Source organism: Copadichromis virginalis, linkage group LG3, assembly GCF_057382275.1.
Source record: "Copadichromis virginalis isolate Kocher_CV1m ecotype Utaka linkage group LG3, C_Virginalis_male_GT1.1, whole genome shotgun sequence".
Taxonomy (NCBI): Eukaryota; Metazoa; Chordata; class Actinopteri; order Cichliformes; family Cichlidae; genus Copadichromis; species Copadichromis virginalis.
Window position 1 is genome coordinate 14,970,422 of NC_140620.1, and position 20,540 is coordinate 14,990,961.

Here is a 20,540-nt window from a genome sequence, read left to right on the forward strand (position 1 = left end):
TTACTGTTCTGAACTTCTAGAAATTTCTCTTGGAAATAAACATTTACTAAAAAGACGCAATGGTTTTTGAAAAACATTTATTCTGAACTGTGCACCACAATTTCAAAACATTTTCCGAAAGATGTAACAGTGTACATGTTCTCACTTTCATTAGAATTTTGTTTATCAAAAGGTCTGACATAGGTGAGCTGGTAAATGCAAATAACAGCATCTCATCACTTATTTCTTCAATACAATATGCATGTCCTTCATTCATCACTTTGTGGAACTTCAACGCACTTCTGCTCTCCCCCATATTCCATCTTCACAAGCATATCCTGTGCGGAGATTGAATAAAAATTAGTTCACACTAATTAATGGCACAAATAATCCAGTAAACAATTGCAGCACAGTAAAAAAAAAGAAAAAGAAATCCTCTTTGAGCCATTACTTGTGTAAAGTATTTTCCCAAAAAACAAAGACACAGGCAACAGGTAATACTGAACTAAATGTAAAACCTCAACCTTTTTCATTTTTACCTAAACCGTGTGCACAAAACTCTGGAGGGATCTAAATGCTAACGTAGAATCCAGTCAGGACGCCTGCTACTGCTGTTTGCTCGTTTTTTTTATGGGCGATCGTTTTCAGGCTTCCAGTAGCACCATTATACCAACATTTCACATTCTAGACATTGTTTTAGGTGTATTTGACCAAAGGTTTGACTGAAAATTCACATGCAAGCTTTTTTTCAAGGCTGTGGTATTTGCCCGCAAACAGTAGCCTACCTTTCAGCTAGCTAAAACAGAATATTATGCTATCACCGAGCAACATGGCTAATGCCTTTCACACAGCTTTGTCTCAACTCCAAAGAGCCACAGAAGTAAAAGCTCATATTAATAATTGAAACAACCTTTGAAAAAATGACTTACCAAGCATGGCAAACAACTCAAATATGTAGAGCAAAATGTTCTGAAACGGCTTCACTTCAGCTTCGATTGGAGCCGTGCTGGGGGCGGAGTCTGTGAATTTACTCTATTGGTGTCATAGCCCCTGTAGGAGTTCAGAGTTAAGAGGTCAAGAGTTAATGTTTCCATTGTAACACCTCCAGATTTGAAATAGAAACACTCATTTTTAACACTCGATTTTAACTACTATCATTTTACACCTCAGAGTTACATTAAAAGAATGTGACTCTGCTTAGAGTAAAATTAACTCTACTTTTGCAAGAAGACTATTAACACCAAAACATTTAAGACTTTTGAATTTGCTGTGTACAGTTGTGGCCACAGCTGCCCTGGGGCAGACTGACAGAAGCGAGGCTGCCATATCGGCCAACACCAGTAAGCGGTAGGTGAAGTGTCTTGCCCAAGGACACAATGACCGAGATTGTCCGAGCCGGGGCTCGAACTGGCAACCTTCTGACTACAAGGCAAACTCCAAACTCTTGAGCCACGATTGCCATGATAAAATCCACTACTCTCTGGAGATGTCATGGTCCTGGGTCATTTTGACCCAGTGTTCTCAGTTTTCCTGTGGTTTTGTATTTTGTTCCTTATGTCCATTGGATTGTTTGGTTTGGTATTTGGATTCCCCCTGTGTCCATGCTTTTATTGTGGTGTTTGTTCCGTACTGTACCGTGGTACCGTGTTCCCGTCCTTTGTGTTCTGTGTTCTCCTCATCCCCTCGTATTCATCCTTGTCCTCTGCCTCTCTCTCTCTGCCTCTCTCTCTGTGCTCATCTCTGTGTACTGTGTTGTGTTTAAGGTCCACATCTTGGTGTCAGTATTTTCAGTTTCGTGTCCTCCCTGCTCGGTCATGAGTAATAGTCTTCAGCTGTGTTCCCCGTGTGTTCCCACTTCCCTCATTACCTTCTGTGTATTTATGTCAGAGTGTCCCTTTGTTCTGTGTTGCGTCGTCCCTCTAGGTTGTGTGCATTTCCCGTGTCTTCCCAGCGCCTCAAAACAGTCATCAAAACAGTATAGTTTTGTATGACTTCTTGTGTTCCTCTTAATAAAAACCTGCCTTTGAGTTCATCCCCATGTGTCTAGAGGCGTGCATTTGGGTCCTGTCTTGCCTTCATACAGCCGCCGCATGACAGGAGAGCTTTGCGGTTGTAAGCGGTGCTGTTGCCTTACAAGGTGGTGATGTATCCAGTGAGGATGCTCTCAATGGCACAGCGATAGAAGGTCCTGAGGATGCGGGGGCTCATGCCGAATCTTTTCAGTCTCCTGAGAAAGAAGAGACGCTGTTGCGCCTTCTTCACGGTTTTGTTTATGTGTACTGACCACGTAAGATCCTCAGCCAGATGTACACCAAGGAAGCGGAAGCTGCTCACTCTCTCCACAGCAGCGCCGTTGATGGTGATGGGGGTGTGTACTTCTCTGCACCTCCGGAAGTCCACTATCAACTCCTTTGCCTTTGCGACGTTGAGTGTGAGATGGTTGTCTTGACACCAGTGGGTCAGGGCGCTGACCTCCTCCCTGTTGGCCGTCTCATCACCTTTGGTGATAAGACCCACCACTGTAGTGTCATCCGCAAACTTCACAATGATGTTGGAGTTGTTAGTGGCCGTGCAGTCGTAGGTGTAGAGTGAGTACAGAAAGAGGGCTCAGTACACACCCCTGTGGAGCACCAGTGTTCAGTGTGAAGGGGGATGAGGGGATGCTGCCCAGTTTGACCACTTGGCCTCTGTCAGACAGGAAGTTAAGGATCCAGCTACAGAGGGAGCTGCTCAGTCCTAGATCCTGCAGTTTCCTGTCCAGCTTCAAGGGAACGATGGTATTGAATGCTGAGCTGTAATCTACAAACAGCATTCTCACATACGTGTCTCTCTTCTCCAGGTGTGACAGGGCAGTATGTAGTGTCAGGGCTATGGCATCATCAGTGGACCTGTTGTGGCGGTATGCAAATTGTAGACGGTCCAGTGAGTCCGGTAGTGCAGAGCAAACGAAGTCCCTGATCAGCTTCTCAAAGCATTTGCTTATGATGGGGATCAGGGCTACAGGTTGTCAGTCGTTCAATGAGGAGATAGTGGAGGATTTGGGTACAGGGAAGATGGTGGCCATTTTGAAGCAGGCTGGGACTACAGACAGAGAGAGGGAAAGGTTGAAGATGTGTGTAAACACTCCAGCCAGCTGAGCCGCGCATGACTTGAGAATGCGGCCGGGAATCTCGTCCGGACAAGTAGCTGTCATGAAATGGCTGTGGGCAGGCCGGAAATGGTGGAACCAAAGTGCAGACTCACAGCAGGCAAAAGTGTACTTCAAAACTCAGCTTTTATTGCTGGATGGCAAAACGTAACAAAAATCCAAATAAACTTACATAAGCAGGCAGACAGAACACAGAGCATAAATGAGGGTAGATCGCGACACGGACAAACTGAAACACAGGGCTTAAATACACAAAGGGAGCAATCAGGGAATGGGTAACAGGAGGGAAACACAGCTGGGGCAAATCAGGCCTAACGAGGCAAAGGAAGCACAACCAGATGCATTTACATGAGACAAGGACTTTCAAAGTAAAACAGGAAACATAACAGACTGAACTTACAGACACAAACCAAAACAAGAGCACCAAGAGGGCCAAAAAACAAAACACGAGTCCAAAACAACACCCAAACAGTTCAGGGGGCCGACCGTGCGGACGGCAACTGCGGCGATGGGCAGACAGTTCAGGGGGCCAACCGTGCAGACGGCAATGGCAACAGCGGGGCAGGTCCGGAGGCCGGCCGCGACAACGACGATGTCTAGGCAACGGCCTGGCAGGTGGCCGGACAGGGCGGGGACGTCCAGGCCGGACAGGGCGAGGACGCTCCACCCTGTCCCTGTACTCACGTTTGGCTGCTTTGATCGTCTTCCGGAGTTCGTAATGTGCATGTTTGTAGTCCGATGTGTTCGCGGAGGCAAAAGCGGTGCTCCGTGCCGCCAGTGCCGTGCGAACATCTCTGTTAATCCAGGGTTTTTGATTTGGGAAGGATTTAACTGTTCTGGATGGGACGAAATCTTCCACGCATTTTCTGATAAATCCGCAGACTGAGTCTGTGTACTCATCAATGTTGTCAGCAGCCACGTGAAACATTTCCCAGTCCACGTGATCAAAACTGTCCCGCAGCGTAGACTCCGATTGGTCCGACCAGCGGTGCACCGCCCTCAGGGTTGGAGCATCCTGTTTCAGCTTCTGCCTGTAGGCGGGCAGGAGAAGGATGGAGCAGTGATCTGATTGGCCGAATGGGGCGCGGGGGAGGGCTTTGTATGCATCCCGGAAAGGCACGATCTGATATCCTCGTGTTGGTGTTGTTCCCAGATCATCACACTAAATGTTGTTCCAGGATCAACATTGCAAGTGACCAATCAGAATGTTGTGACGTCATACTTTTGCGACTTCGGGAAAAACCGGCGTAAAACAAAAAACTGTACTTAAGCTGCGAGAAACCGCCTCTGTCCGCCGATCAACGGACCCTGACCCTAACCCTAACCGTAACCCTTTAATAAACAGTAAGCAGAATTGATATTGTCCTTGAAACATTGGAATTTCATAAATGCACGAATGGCTTGGCGCGCAAAAGATTAACGTCACAACAATGTGATTGGTCACTTGCAATGTTGAACCTGGAACAACATTTTCATGATGATCTGGGGACAACACCAACATGAGGATATCAGATCATCCTCCTAGAAAGAGGTGTAGCAGTGGTCAAGTAGCCGGTCTCCACGAGGGTTGAAATGGATGTGTTGGTGGAGTTTTGGTGAAACTTTCTTCAGGTTTCCTTTGTTAAAGTCCCCGGTCGTGATAAACGTCGCCTCTGGGTGTGCGGTTTCCTCACTGCTGATCACGCTGTACAGTTCCCTGAGTGCGCGGTCAGTGTCAGCTTGTGGGGGAATGTAAACAGCCGTAATAATCACTGCTGTAAATTCCCTTGGTAGCCAGAATGGCCGGCACTTAATCATCAGGTACTCCAGGTCCGGTGAGCAGAAGGATTTGACCGGGTGCACATTCGCATAATCACAACAGCTGTTGTTGATCATGAAACACACACCACCACCTCTGTTTTTCCCAGTAAGATCCTGTGACCTGTCCGCGCGGTGCACAGAGAACAGACTGGAATGAGATCTGTGCCCGAAGCTCGCACAGCTTGTTCTCCAGAGACTGCACATTAAATAAACTGGGTAGTGGTAGTCTATTAGTGCGCCGTCTCAGTCGAATCAGAACGCCAGATCTTCTCCCTCTGCGTCGTGTTACTCGTGTGTTACTCGTGAAAAAATAAAGGAAAAGTAAAATTAAACACAAAAAACAGTTGTTGCTTGGGGGAGCTCGCGACAAGGCTGCCATACTCGGCGCCATCTTCCGATCATTCAGTATAATAAGAGTCCTAAACTTTTCAAAGACAGGTACAAATATTATGGTGTCACTATTTAAAGGCTGGCTGTTCATCAGTTTTTTTCATTTATTTAACTTTGGTTTGCAGCCATTGGAGGGCTCCAGTCCAGCCCACCAGCCTCTCTCTCTAACTCAAAAGTGTGGAGTTACAGAGCTGTTCTTTCACTCAGGGACTTTCAGCTTCATCTGAACCTCAAACTTCATCTCATGTTTTCTCGTCTGAAGCGCAGATTCTGATTTTAATACAGAAACACAGAAATGTCTGCTGGAACTGCGTCACTCTGCTCCAATTTCCTGTTTTTCAGCGTCGTTGTGTTTGTCTCAGCAGGTGAGATTTACTGTTAGAAACTGAACAATACATGTTAATATTAATGTGTTTGAAAGTGACATAAGGTTAGAGTCTATGTGGATTTAACATCTGTAATCGAGCTGCTCAAATGTAATGTGCGGATGGGCTTAAACTGTGCTCATGAATAGTTTGTACTTGTAAATCAAATGCAGAGTTTTGTAACCTTGTCAACCAAAATATCTGAAAAAAATTATGTTTGTGCATCTACAAATGAGAATTTTTGTGTTTTAAAAAATATTTACACAAGTTACAAACTTTGTTTTGTTAAGGTCTGGTTACAGATACAAAGCAAAAGACTATGTGTAAAACTCTGCGCTCAAGTTTCCTGTTTGTGTGTCAGTTTCAAATTACGAGTATGAATTTCAGCCAATTTTTCTTCCTTTCAGCTGATTGGTCAATGTCCTTTCAATCACAAATGTAACAATCAAATCAGAGAAGAGAGAGCCCACACAATCCACATATGTGTGGATTTTACAATTAAAAAAAAAAAAAAAGCAGATAAAAAAACTACTACTGGGATTTTATTTTTATTGTTCTTTGTGTGATTTCAGATCAGTCAGTGTTACTACAGTATGTCAATGAAAAAAAACAACTGCACATTCAGACATGTGAGGTTGGAGCTGAAAAGAACGATACATGTAAGACAAGAAAAAAAATGAATGTAAATGTAAAAAAAAAAAGTGTCGTCAAAAATGGCCAATTATATTTTAGACCTCAGAGGGTTAACCCAATAAATCATGAAAAATTACATTTTCACATTTGTTCATGACAGTGCAGATTTCTGATATTTTGTTCAATAAAATATCTCTCATATTATTTATGATAAACATTCAAGAACTGAACCTGTTAAACTTCTTTTTATTAAACTCTTATCATAACAAATGTGTTTCTTATTGTCATACAGTCCAGCCTACCAAACGTCACTATACTGTGATTTCTTTAACAGACTCATTGGAAGTTTGAACTGTACACAAACAGCTGTAGCTCCATAAAGGCAGCATGCAGAGACTCACAGTGTCTTATAATGAGAGGGCTGCTTTCTCTCACACATTATGTTCACTTATTATCAGCACATGTTGTTGTTTTGTGTAACCTGCAGGAACTCACTTGCATGCTTTAGTTCACTAGCTGGGACAACATCCTTAGTTAAGATGAATGATGATGGATTAAGAACCGTGAACTGATGCTGCAGTTTGGAGAAGGCCTCAGAGGGGACTGGCAGCGGCTCCCGGGCCGGGCAGTTCCCCATGAAGTAGTGAGAAGTGAAGTAGAAGAAAAAAATAAAGCAGGAGTGCATGGAAATCGGAACAGAGGTTATTAGTGAAGGAGTCATATTTACACACTGATGGCCAGAAGGGGCGTGCATGAGGTTAGGTCCCGCTCCTGAAATGTGATGAATTTACTTAGCTTGAATCTGTTATTTAGCACACCTCCAGTGAAGGATTATTTTTGTTGTCTAAAGGGTAGAGGGTGACTTTTCCTCCACACATGAACAGTAAAATGATTCAGTCAGGGGTTACACTGAGATTCATCAGATGGGGAACCCTGAGATTTGTGTAGTGGATCAGCAAAGGGAAAAAAAAATCACAATCCACAATAATTTCTACTATGAGCTTCAGTAGGTTTTCTTAGTGTACAAGCTGTGATCAGCTGACCTGTTTTTCTTTATGGATTTACACAACTGAATTCAACCAGATGTGTTCTGCATAAAACCACTAAACTGTATTTTCATAGTTAGAATATCTTAGGATGTTTTCCAGGGAAACCCAACATGTGACTGAAATGAGGAGATTACATGTAATGTTCACATTTCCAGTTTATCAAACACCACAGAGCAGTCCTTCCCTTTAAATTTAACCTCTCTTCTTTCTGATCTTTCTCCATCGCTGAGTGAAGTTAGCTCTCTTTCTTTTCCCTCTCAGTGAAATACAGCAGCTGGGCCTTTAGCTGCAACACACTGTGAGGCAAACTGCATACAAAACAAACAAAAACTAGAATTTATTCCAGCCATATTTTGACATCACGAGAGTCCAGTAACAATGAAAATAGCATCACACTGAACTAGGGATGGGTACCGGTGTTCTGACATAAACGGTAGTAACCAGACCGAAAAGCAGCGCACATTTCGGTGCTTTATTTCGGTGCTTTTTTTTCCTGAGCTGTGATACACTTCTAGCCAATCATTTTACATTTCCCAGGATAGTAGGCGGGGCCAGGTACGTACGTTCAGTTAGAGCAGAGCTACAGATTAAAAATGTCCAAGGCGAAGCGGTCAAAAGTCTGGCTGTACTTCACAGCAAAAGATGCAAACTCAGCAGCCTGCAACAAGTGCTTTAAGCTGATACTGTGATACTGTCAAAGGAGGTAACACCTCGAATCCGATGAAACACCTGGCGACGCATAGCGGTTTTTTTAAAAGCCGAGAAATGCGCCGTATTTGATAGCTTGCTGTGAGACCTCACACTGTGCACGTTGGGTGGGTTGCCAGTTATCGGACCCGGAGCAACATCCCCCAAAAACCCGAAGAATAGAGTCCTGGCCCCTAGCCCTGCCAGTGTAGCAGAAATGATGAGGATGATGAAGCCGTTCTTCTCTGCGTGAGTCGCTTAATGTTGTTCGAGTGTAATTTACGTTGAGTAGGCTAACCACATTATTACATTAATGCATGTAAGGTGAACTAGCAAACATCATCATAGCTACATGCGGCTGTCCTCTTGTTTGATGGCAGATACTCCCTTCACCCTGGCCAAAAAGGCTAAAATGACCAAAGAAAAAGTGGGAAACAGCTGAACATGAGAGGTTTTTGGACAAAGTTTGTGTTTTTTTTCCATTGTTTAAGCACTGCTTCCAGCCAAGAGTGATACCATATATGCCCCATAGCTGCAGAAAAGGCTAACATTATCTTTTTACAAAAAAAAAAAAAACAGCTGAACATGAGAGGTTTATGGACAAAGTTTGTGTTCTCCATTCTTTAAGCACCGGTTCGAGCACCGTTTAAGCACCGGCACCGTTTCAAAAGTACCGATTTGGCACCGGTATCGGATAAAACCTAAACGATACCCATCCCTACACTGAATCAATCACATGGCTGGAATAGAGGTATTCTCATCGAGTCACTGTTAGAATCACTGAAACGAAACCCAGGAAGTGGCTACAGGAAGAAGGTGATAGACTGTCTGAAGCAGTTAGAACAAGACAAGACTATCGACCGGACCTCAAACCACAGGCTATACACCAAGTCTGTATGGTTTACCGAAGATACCTTTAAGGCCAATTGTCTGTGTGATCAACTCTGTCACCTATAACATCTCCAAGTTTCTGGCTTCGATCCTCAAGCCACTGGTGGGCAGCTCTGAACACCACATCCTGAAACCACATGCATTTAGGCTGTTAAGTGCCAGGATTTATACATCGGGGAAACGAAACAACCTCTGGCAAAGCAGATGGCACAACGCAGAAGAGCTACCTCATCAGGCCAGGACTCTGCAGTCTATTTACACCTACAGGCCAGTGGACACTCTTTCAATGATGAGGATGTACACATCCTGGACAGGGAGGAACGCTGGTTTGAGCGCGGAGTCAAGGAGGCCGTTTACGTGAAAAGGGAAAGACCATCTCTGAATCGAGGAGGAGGAATAAGGATACATCTTTCGCCATCTTACAATGCTGTGATTGCAGCCATTCACCAACTCTCTGTGGATGGGACTCATGGCCATTGATCAGTGGGTTTTGGTCAGTGGTTGTTGATCAATGGTCATGAGAATTTGCATAATTATGATTAAGGAACTGACCTCCCAGCCCATTGTTCCTTCAGTGGGCTGGTTTCAGTCATCATGCAAATGTACTGTTTATAAGATTGGGGAAACCTGCAGTCAGCTGAGACTAAAGAAGTCACTTGGATGAGTGATGAAACATTTCTCCCACAGAAAATGTTACATCCAGATGAACAGAATTGACTTTTGGAGATTTACTTACCTGGATGATTGAGCATGCATCAAGATGAATTTGGTGGTGAAAAATGTTTGTTATGTTAATTGAAGAGCTGTTAAAACTGACCGGTCAATATTGACCGGGAACACTAAACACTAACGGTGGTGGGGGTGAATTATGTGGGCAACAGAAAAAAAATGTTATAGATTATATTTATGTGAAATATGTGTATACTGATTTTGAAACATTTTATCTACATGCAACACCTGCATATGTGTTTTTTAAGAAAATTTCTATAAATATGCCCTTAAGAAACTTACTGTGTCTTATATTGAGAGGGCTGCTTTCTCTCACACATTATGTTCACATGTTGTTGTTGCTGTGGAAGCTAACATCTTGTAGTTTCTGACACTTTGCATGTTTAACATGAGGCTAAAATTCTCCCTCATTGAGTCACACTAAAATCTCAAATGTAAAACGAAATAAACAAAATATTTAAAGTCAATCATTCTGAACATAATTGTACTTTGACCTTTAACCTCTCTGCTCTGCGTTGTTTGCTCTTTCAGCCCAGAAAATCATCACAGCTGTGCCTGGACAGGACGTCACTCTGACATGTCGAGCTCCAAACAACGACAACAACAACAACATCAGATCTGCACACTGGAGCAGAGCTGGCCTGGGAGATAAATATGTGCTTTTGTACCAGGGTGGACAGTTTGTTCCAGATGACCAGCATCCATCTTTTAAGAACCGGGTGGATCTGCAGGACAGACAGATGAAGGACGGAGACGCGTCTTTGATTCTAAGAAATGTGTCGATTGCTGATATTGGAACATACGAGTGTCGTGTTTACGTGACAGAAAGACACTCATGGGAGATCATCAGCAACACCACCCTTACTGTTGTTGTTTGTCCAGGTGAGTGAGTAGAGTTGAGTGTGTGTGTGATCAGAGGTGAAGCTACTTCCTGGTTGTTGATGTTTGTTTGTTGTATGGATGAGCTGGTGGATGTCAGAAGTAGACAGATGTTTCTCCAGCTGTTGTCTTTGTGGCTGGTAGTCTAGAGTTGTAGAGCAGCATTGTTTGGTTAGAGCAGAAACAAAGACATTTATGAATCCGTCTCTTCTTCTCTTGCTCTCTAACTCGTCTGTAAACATGTGTGGGGAAACTCAATGTTAAAGCCTACAGCTGGAGGGGGAGGGGAGGGGTGAAGCTGGTGGTTGTGAGTCTGTGAAAGTGAATCCTGCTGGTGCCCTGAGATCTGTGTTATGTCTCAGCACAGGGAAAAGAATCACAACTCACAATAATTTCTAATATGAGCTTCAGTGCATTTTCTTAGATTACTGTGTGAGCATCTGACCTGCTGCTCTTTGTTGAATTGGTCAACTGAATTTAAGTTGTTAGTTGTAGCCAGATGTGTAACTGCACAACTGTCAGAGGCAGATGAAACAATGGTCTCATTTGATGTTACATCTCTCTTCACTTGCATCCCAGTTACTGCATTCAAGGTAGTTCGTAAGAAATTACAGGATGACCCCAACCCTAGCAACAGGACCACTCTCAGCACCAACCAAATGTGTTTGCTTTTGGAACTGTGTCTTCATTCCACCTATTTTACAGTACTACAAGCAGAAACATTGGTGTTGTTACATCTGCGCTCACAGGCCTTGCTGGTTCGGAGACTTATCACCGTTAACAAAGAACGACAAAGAGAGATCAATTGGTTTTTCACTTGCAAGGGAAGACCGCTGGACCAGGGTCCTGGAGGCTCCTCACCCGAGGAGCAAATGGTAAATGGCCTGTATTTGTAAAGCGCTTTACTTAGTCCTTAATGACTCGAAATTGGTTTACACTACATTAATTAACCCATTCACACAATGGTGATGGCAGCTACATTGTAGCCACAGCTGCCCTGGGGCGCACTGACAGAGGCGAGGCTGTCGGACACTGGCGCCACCAGGCCCTCTGACCACCACCAGTAGGCAACGGGTGAAGTGTCTTGCCCAAGGAAACAACGACCGAGACTGTCCAAGCCGGGGCTTAAACCGGCAACCTTCTGATTATAGATGAACTGCCAACTCGTGAGCCACGATCACCCATTGCAAACTCCAACTTCAGCCCTTGCTTGCAGTCCTTTTATTGAAATGACACAACCTCCCATTGAAAAACCCCTATGGTGTCATAAAAGTTAAAAACAGTGTATGTGTGTGTGCATGCATGTGCGAGCACGTGTGTGTGTATGTGTGTGTTTGTGTGTATGTGTGTGTATGGCTTCCTGGTGATCACAAAAGGGTCACCTCCCCTCACCCCTGTATATGGCTTCTTCTTTAACAGTCCACCATATAGAGATTGACAGACCACGTGACTTTCGTGCATTGCATTGTGGGTACAAGTGGCAACAAAATCAAAACACTGCATGAAGCACTAGCATTTCCAGCACTGCTAATCATTAATTCTGCGTTTTGAATCCCTACTTGCATTTTATTTGCCCCAAAAACAGTTATGTACAAAACGACGGAGAACTCGGCACGTCCGTACAAAGACAGAGTTAATGAAAAGGCAAAATAAAGTACGAGGAAAAAATCAAAGGACTTAAAGGGTTAGACCCATACGAACATACAGAGTAGGTCTGTGAAGGTTCTCAGTCATCCAGGTCATCGTAGTCTAAGGAGCTTGCAAAGAAAAGCGTCTGGACTTCTTTAACTTGCTTGACGACATTTCACCTCTCATCCGAGAAGCTTCTTCAGTTCTAAGGTCAAATGGTGGAGATTCCCACATTTAAGCCCTGTGGGAGTGTCCCCCTGAGAGGGACAAAAGTACCCCCTAATGAAACTCTACCTAATCACATGAGCCAAGGTGTGAAAACGGGTGTGGGTCACAATCAGCCAGGGTTTCGGGTGAACTCATTGTGAAACCTAGCCCCACCCTATCATGTGATTTCCTGAGGTCACATGGCCTAGGGTGTGAAAGGCAGCAACAAGTTTAATATTCAGAAACCTAAAGTATGTATCAGCAGCAGAATGGAGCTAAAAATAAATGTTTGTTTCAGTTCTATGAAGCTTTGAGTATTTTGGATTAGTAGTACTGCTGTGTTTGTTGCATCATATTGCTGTAATTGTTTTTATGCTTTATATATTCTGAGGTAAGTTGATCTATAGCGTTACATCATATTCTATAAGGATGTTATGTGTTTGTATACTTTCTGCCCAGTTTGACCCATTTAGCAGAAGTCCGCCTGATTAAGGCTCTGATATCTATTCTGTATGACTTAAAGCAGTTATGACATGGTGTGATTTTCTCACCCAATAAAGGAATATTTAATATATCAGTCTACTCTTCATTTTATCAGAAACAGTTATCACAGCTCGTACATTTTGTTTTATACATATCTAATCTTTGAGCCAAATGTAATGTTATGCTAACATACTGAAAGAACAATATTTATCTCTTATATATAATACATCTATATATACACTGTCAAAGATACTTGTCTTTCAGTGAAGATTCAATGTGATAGGAACTATAAATGACTGCAACTTGAATCTTTGACACAGAGTTCAAGCTCACTGCTGTAATATATCATAATAATCTGACAATAACTATAATGTTATATTTACATTACCAGAGTAAGATGATTTTATTCTCATGAACAACATTAGCTAATTGTTATTTACTAACTAATCTTGACATGACTGTTCAGTATAGAAAAGAAGCCCAACTACCATGTTTTACAGTCCCGTGGTCTCAGCCTCAGATACTCAACTAATCAAAGTGATGTCATAACAAAAATTAATGACCAAAAAACATTTTTTTCATTTCTGTCAAACAGTGTTGTATGAAACGTATCATGAGTGCTAGGCAACCTGAGCAGCGCGACGAAGGCTAGACCGTCCCATTTCAAAACCCAACCCAGACAAAATTTTTTAAATTTGTTGAAATGTATTTGATGTTTATTGCATTTTATGCTTTTAGTAGTGATTTTAAAAGATTAGCCAAGACAAACCAGGTGTGCAGCAAACACAGTTGTCTGCTGGAGGTATGTTAACTTAATATATTTGACATTTAAAAAAGCACTAAAAGAGAGACAGCCTGTACCTCGAACCTCTGATGTAGAGGTTTAAAACAACTGTTTGTGTAGCAGACAATTAAAACTTCTCAGGCTCTTCACCTACTCACACAAACATTGTTCACAGCCGCTCGTCAGTGGAAATAAAGAGCACCTGCTGCTACTTCCTCTTTTATACCCTCCATTGGGTCCCCTGGGTCCTAAAGCCTTCCCCATTACATTTCTTTGTAATTGTTTATGTTTAAGTTGTTTATTGCTGGTTTTTAGTTTGTTTTTTGTCTGTTAGGGAGCTGACACAGTCTCAATGGAGATGGGTTTTTTGGGGGGGTAGCAGAAGGAGAGAAGCTGCAGAGAGGCGTGTAAGACTGCAACTCTGCTTCCTGGTCCCAACTCTGGATAGTCATATTTTGGGGGGTTTAATAAATTTGTCCATATTTCTAGAAATGAGAGCTGCTCCATCCAAAGTGGGATGGATGCCATCTCTCCTAACAAGACCAGGTTTCCTCCAGAAGGTTCGCCAATTATCTATGAAGCCCACATCGTTTCTGGGACACCACTCAGACAGCCAGCAATTTAAGGAGAACATGCGGTTAAACATGTCAGTCCTGGTCTGATTGGGGAGGGGACCAGAGAAAACTACAGAGTCCGACATTGTTTTGGCAAAGTTGCACACCGATTCAATATTGATTTTAGTGACCTCTGATTGGCGTAACCATTGGATTGCCAACGTGAATTATGGTTTTACTGAATTTACGTTTACCCTTAGCCAGCAGTTTTAAATTTCCCTCAATGTCGGCTGCTCTGGCCCCTGGAAGACAATTGACTATGATTGCCATTGTCTCTAGCTTCACATGTCTCAGAACAGAATCACCAATTACCAGAGTTTGACCCCCGGCGGGTGTGTTGCCGAGTGGGGAAAAACAGTTAGACACATGAACAGATTGGTGGTGTACCTGGGGCTTCTGTTTAGGACTATGCTTCCTCCTCACCGTCACCCAGCCGCCCTCTTTCCCCAGCTGCTTGGGGTCTGCCGGGGAAAAGCTAGCGGGGCCTATGCTATCTTCGGCTGCACCAGCTACAGGGGCCTGGCTAGCTACAGGTGAATGAAGGGTCCGAAGCCGAGTCTCCAATTTAGTAATCCTGGCCTCCAGAGCTACAAATATGCTACATTTGTTACGGATACCATTACTACTAAAGGAGGCCGAGGAGTAGCTAAACATCTGACACAATGAGCAGGAAAGTGCAGTAGGGACAGGTGAAGTAGCCATGGTGCTAACGAGTCGGCTATGAGCTAAGCTAAGCTAGCGAAACAGTACAGAGACAGTGGGTGAATACTTTGGCTATAAATTAGTTAGTGAGTACACAGAAAGTGTGCTTCGGATGAAGCACGTGAAGATTATACTATGAAAAAATAAAAGTAAAAAAATAAAATAAATAAATAAATAAAATTAAAAAAAGAAAAGTAATAGTATCTGCTAAGCAGATAAGCTACTCAGAAACACCACTGTGTTTGAGCAGAAACAGGAAGTGATACTCTACCACAGAGCGAGTGAACACCAAGTGCCACCAAGAGTCAGGAAGGAAGCAAGTCGATATAGATGTACAGATACCACTGTCAAAGGAAAAGTATAGTTTGGACAGAAAGTAAGAACTTCTGGTTATTATCAGTAGAATACGAACAGGCCACTGCTTTTTAAATGGTAGTCTTTATGGGTTGTGTGGTGGTGCAATGCTATGGAGACGGTTGAGCATGTGCTTCTTAGTTGTAGGAAGTATGCAAGGTTCTCTATAATAAAAACGATTATTAAAACGATTTTATTTACTAAACACCTCTGGCTGTTCTCCTTTCATTCTGTTCTGGACCCATTTGTTACCAGTCCCCACACACACCCCTAGATCTTCATCGTAGGGACATAACAACCACTATTATGTCTCTGTTCAGCACTTTCAACGACACTTGATGTCCTTTAAATGTGCTATATAAGTAAAGATGACTTGACTTTACTTGAAAACAATTCACGGATCACATTAACTTGGTGGGCCGACACATCAAATTCAGCTGGGAGGATATGAGAATAGTGGCAGGTTAGCCTTCTAAGACTGTGAGTAATGGAGGACATCTAAAAGCTCATGTGTACCATAAATCTACTGTAAGCGCTCAGTAAATGTTGTTATCCAAGCTCGACATTTGTCAAAACTGGGAAGGCACCTAAAGAAAGCTCCAGGGGAGAAGGACAACTGCTGACTAAAACCTGTAGCGAAAACCTGTAGTGATCCCAAACGTGTCAAGAGTATCAGAACAGTTGACACGCATTTTTTTTCCAAACAACGGGTCTCTGTGGCTTTTAAACCCCAAATCACGCTACATAAAAAATTTGTCTTCCCCAAGGATCGGGTCCTCTGAACCAAACAGAGTAACGTAGTGTACGTATGCTCTTAAGTGCCAGGATGATTGCCCGGATTTATACATCGGGGAAACCAAACAACCTCTGGCAAAGCAGATGCCACAACACACAAGAGCTACCTCATCAGGCCAGGACTCTGCAGTCTATTTACACCTACAGGCCAGTGGACACTCTTTCAATGATGAGGATGTACACATCCTGGACAGGGAGGAACGCTGGTTTGAGCAGGAAGTCAAGGAGGCCATTTACATGAAAAGGGAAAGACCATCTCTGAATCGAGGAGAGGGACTAAGGATACATCTTTCCCCATCTTACAATACTGTGATTGTAGCCATCCCCCAACTCTCTGTGAATGATACGCATGGTCATTTATCAGTGGGTTTTTGTCTTGGCAATGTCCTTAATTAATGATCAAGGAATTGACCTCACAGCCTATTATTCATTCAGTGGGCTAGATTCAGTTATTGTGCAAATGTTCTCTTTATAAGGTTGGGGAAACCTGCAGTCACTTGGTTGAGTGATGAAATGTTTCTCCTACTGAAAAATTTACATCCAGATGAACAGAATCAATCTTTTGGGACCTTACATGCATTGTTTATATTTGCAGTTTATCAGATTCCACTAAGGAGTCATTATCTTTAAATCTAAGCTCTCTTTTTCCTCTCCTCTCCTTTCTTTCTTATCTTTCTCTATTGCTGAGAGAAGTTAGCTCTCTTTCTTTTTACTCCCTATGAAATACAGCAGCTGGGCATTTAGCTAGCAACACAATTGTGAGACAAACTGATGATGTTTGTTGAGCTGATAGAAACTTTTCATTTTGAATTACCTGCTACTTAAAATAACCTCACTGCCTTCATGATTCCTTATTTTCTGTAGTGCTAGCAAGATGCTGAACATACAGAAAGTGGTGCATGGTTTCCGGCCCACATTAATCTCACAGTATGAACTATAGACAAAGACAAAGTAACCAGTCTGTCTGAAAATGTAAAGAAGTAGAAAGTACACATATTTGTTAAAAAATGTAGTGACTCAAAGTAAAATGTACTCAAAAATTTATTACCTCCTTGTTTTGACAGGTAACATGAAAGTTCAATAACAATGAAAATAGCATCTGAACCAATCACATGGCTGGAATAGAGTTAGAGTCACATCAGGTTGGACTGAAGCTGAGTGTAGGAGGAGCAGCCGAAAGCTGCACATGTGCAGATGCTGCTGCAGTCACACACACCAGTGTGACAGGAGTGTGAGAGATATTAAAGAGAAAGAGACAACAGAACATGTTCAATCACTTGAAAACATTTAAATAGATGCTGGATGTTCAGAGGTTCATTAAATCCAACATGACTAAATACTCAAATGTCAAAGGAAATAAACAAAAATATTTAAAGTCAGTCATTCTGATCATAATTGTACTTTGACCTTTAACCTCTCTGCTCTGTGTTGTTTCTCTTTCAGACAGGAAAATCATCCCAGCTGAGTCTGTACAGAAGAGCGTCACTCTGACATGTCGAGCTCCAAACAACAACATCACATCTGTACACTGGAGCAGAGCTGACCTGGGAGATAAATATGTTCTTGTGTACCACGATGGTCAGTTTGATCCAGAGTACCAGCATCCATCTTTTAAGAACCGGGTGGATCTGCAGGACAGACAGATGAAGGATGGAGACGTGTCTTTGATTCTGAAGGATGTGACGAATAATGACACTGGAACATACGAGTGTCGTGTCTTAATGGAAGAAACAGACTCGTGGAAGTCCATCAGCATCACCTACCTTCGTGTTGGTACTTCATGTGAGTGAGTAGAGCTGAGTGTGTGTGTGATCAGAGGTGAAGCTGCATCCTGGTTGTTGATGTTTGTTTGTTGTATGACCAGTGTTTGGAAGGTTACTTTTAAAATGTATTTCACTACAGATTACAGAATACATGCCCCAAAATGTATTTTGTAATGTATTCCGTAACGTTACTCAGAGTAGCGTCTTCTGAATACTTTAGATTACTTAATATATCATTATGCTTTTTACAATTACATGAATGTACTATTGCTGTGTGATTTATGACGTTCACTGAAGGTTACTCGCCATACCAATACCAACTAGATATAAATCTTAATATAACATGTGTAACTGCTGGAGGGGGAGGGGTGAAGCTGGTGGTTGTGAGTCTGTGAAAGTGAATCCTGCCGGTGCCATAGCTGCTGAAAATGTACTTAGTGCAGACACAAAACGTCCATCAGCTTCAAAGTGTGTCAGAAAAATGTCCACATGAGAGAGAGAGGTCCCATTTTTGTTGTTGAACACAAATCATTTCTGTAACGTTTTTGACGTTATACGGCGTGAAGGGGTGAGAGTGTGGATCCAAATTCAGTATACAGAGACTGTAGAATAATAATAAAATCAAGCTTTTCATTTGGGCTGCACAACAATACAAACAAAGCACCAACATGACATCTGACCCTGAATAACCTCTCACAGGCATGTTAAATTGTGTTTTCTAGTTTTATGATTGTTTTTCTATTTTTCGTGGCAGCCATTTTCAAAAACAAGATGTTGGCTGCTATTTTGGTCAGACCACATGTTTCCTGTTCTTGAATGAAAAAGCACACAAAAATCCACCTATATGAACATTTTCTTACTTTATAAATAATAGAACGTATTTTTAATAACCTGATCTATTTAACTAAAAGAGGAAATGGATTCTGTTCTGTTGTTCACTCATCACTTACCTGACAGCTGATACCTGTTTCTCACCTGCAGGTCCATCAGGAGGACATCCTGCCTGGATAGTTCTGTTAGTTGTTTTGGTTATTATTCTTGTGCTTCTTATTGCTTGTTGTATATACATAAAAAACAACTAAAAAACAAAGAAGCTATTATCATTCCTGCTGCTGTTTGAATGAGTCATTGTTATCGATAAAGAAGACAGACGATCAAAGAGAGAAAGAAAGTGATGATGTTGAGCTTCATCTTCAATCTCCACAACTAAACTGTGAGTTAGATGATGTGAGGACATAGATGAACTCTCCTGAACATCCAGCAGACTGCTATAGAGGTCAAACGTCTCTGAGTATCATCATGTTCACCATTAAAGCTTCTGCTGTGACTGTGTTTAAAATCGTTGTTCTTGTTACTGTGGCCTTTTGGAGTGAGGCCCCCACCTATATTAATGAAGTGCTCCACTCCTGATTTTGATTTTGTACCAAAGTAAGAGGGTTTGTGCCTTAAAAACCGAACTTTACCTCCAAAATGTTGGAAGACGTTGCTACTCAACTTTGGCGTCTTCACCCTGTGGCCTTCTTTAACCCTTAGATTACCCCATGGGTTGTTTTTCTTCAAATCTTTAAAATGCAAAGTTGTAATATATTCATATTCCAGGTATTCCTCATAAAATATGTTTGTAACATGAGGCAATTTCTATTTTTATTTATTTTTTCATTAATTTAAAAAAAATACAGGTTTTGTATCACTGCCCCACTCTTCCACAACTGGGGTCAAAAATGACACCAAGCAATTCCTGTGGAATCTTCTATGAAACTTTCATTCTTAGCAACTCTGACTGACCCACTTACACTTCTGATGGATCAAGAATAAATTTTTACACAGTAACATACATGATTTATAGTCAGGGCTGCACATAAGTGGACTGCAGGTGCACATTCACTGTCAAATAAAAGTATTCCCAGAAATTCAGAGAATATGTGCTTCTTTTGCGGTGGAGGAACACCAAAGTAATTGCTTACACAGCTTGCTTCTTCAACATCTTTAAGAGTTCTGAACAAATGTCTGTCCTCCTCCAGAACGTCTAATGTACGCAAACGAGCGTTCCAACTTCTTATCTGGTACGCGTCTTTTATTTTTATTGTGCACCTGCGGACCATTTATGTGCAGCCCTGTTTATAGTTTCCTGTGCATTTCAGACATTGTCCTTTCTGATATATATTTTTTTATATCTAAAGTAACATGGCTGCTATGAGGCCAGCTAGGATCCCTGTGGACCTTGCCCTACAAATGATCCAGGACGGATGGGATGAAGAGCCCATCCATCCTGGATCATTTGTAGGGCAATACAAATGATAGAATATAATTCTAATAAAACAGAAGAGGTGCTGACATGCACAAACATGGAGGCACAAAGAGTAGCCACAGCCAGGGGAAAAGAGTGGAAAAATATAATCAAACATAAGCTCCTGGCCTTCATTTGATTGACCATTCTTGCAGGAACTGAGAAGAACTGGGATGTACCAGTCGGTGTGTTTTTGGGGAGTCCTCTGCATAACGCATTGTTAAAGGCCACTATGTCAATTCAAAGATTTAAAGATATTGACCGTTTCTTGCACTTTGATGACAAGAGGACCAGAGCCTACCGACTGAAAACAAACCACATGGCAGCTTTCTGCTACATATGGGGCCTATTCCTGGTCAACTACAGGCAGAA

General features: G+C 42.3%; 1 protein-coding gene across 1 annotated transcript in view; it reads left to right on the plus strand.

The window, feature by feature from the left end:
• LOC146712990 (butyrophilin-like protein 2) overlaps positions 1-20,141 on the plus strand; it is a gene marked incomplete at its 5' end in the record, with an annotated part of 32,666 nt that extends 12,525 nt beyond the window's left edge. Inside the window, 3 exons of the mRNA XM_085437258.1 lie at positions 10,203-10,553; positions 17,562-17,900; positions 18,863-20,141. Coding sequence (XP_085293384.1) covers positions 10,203-10,553; positions 17,562-17,900; positions 18,863-18,963 — 791 coding nt within the window. The remainder of the gene's footprint in view (positions 1-10,202; positions 10,554-17,561; positions 17,901-18,862) is intronic.
• Between the last annotated feature and the right edge of the window lie 399 nt (positions 20,142-20,540).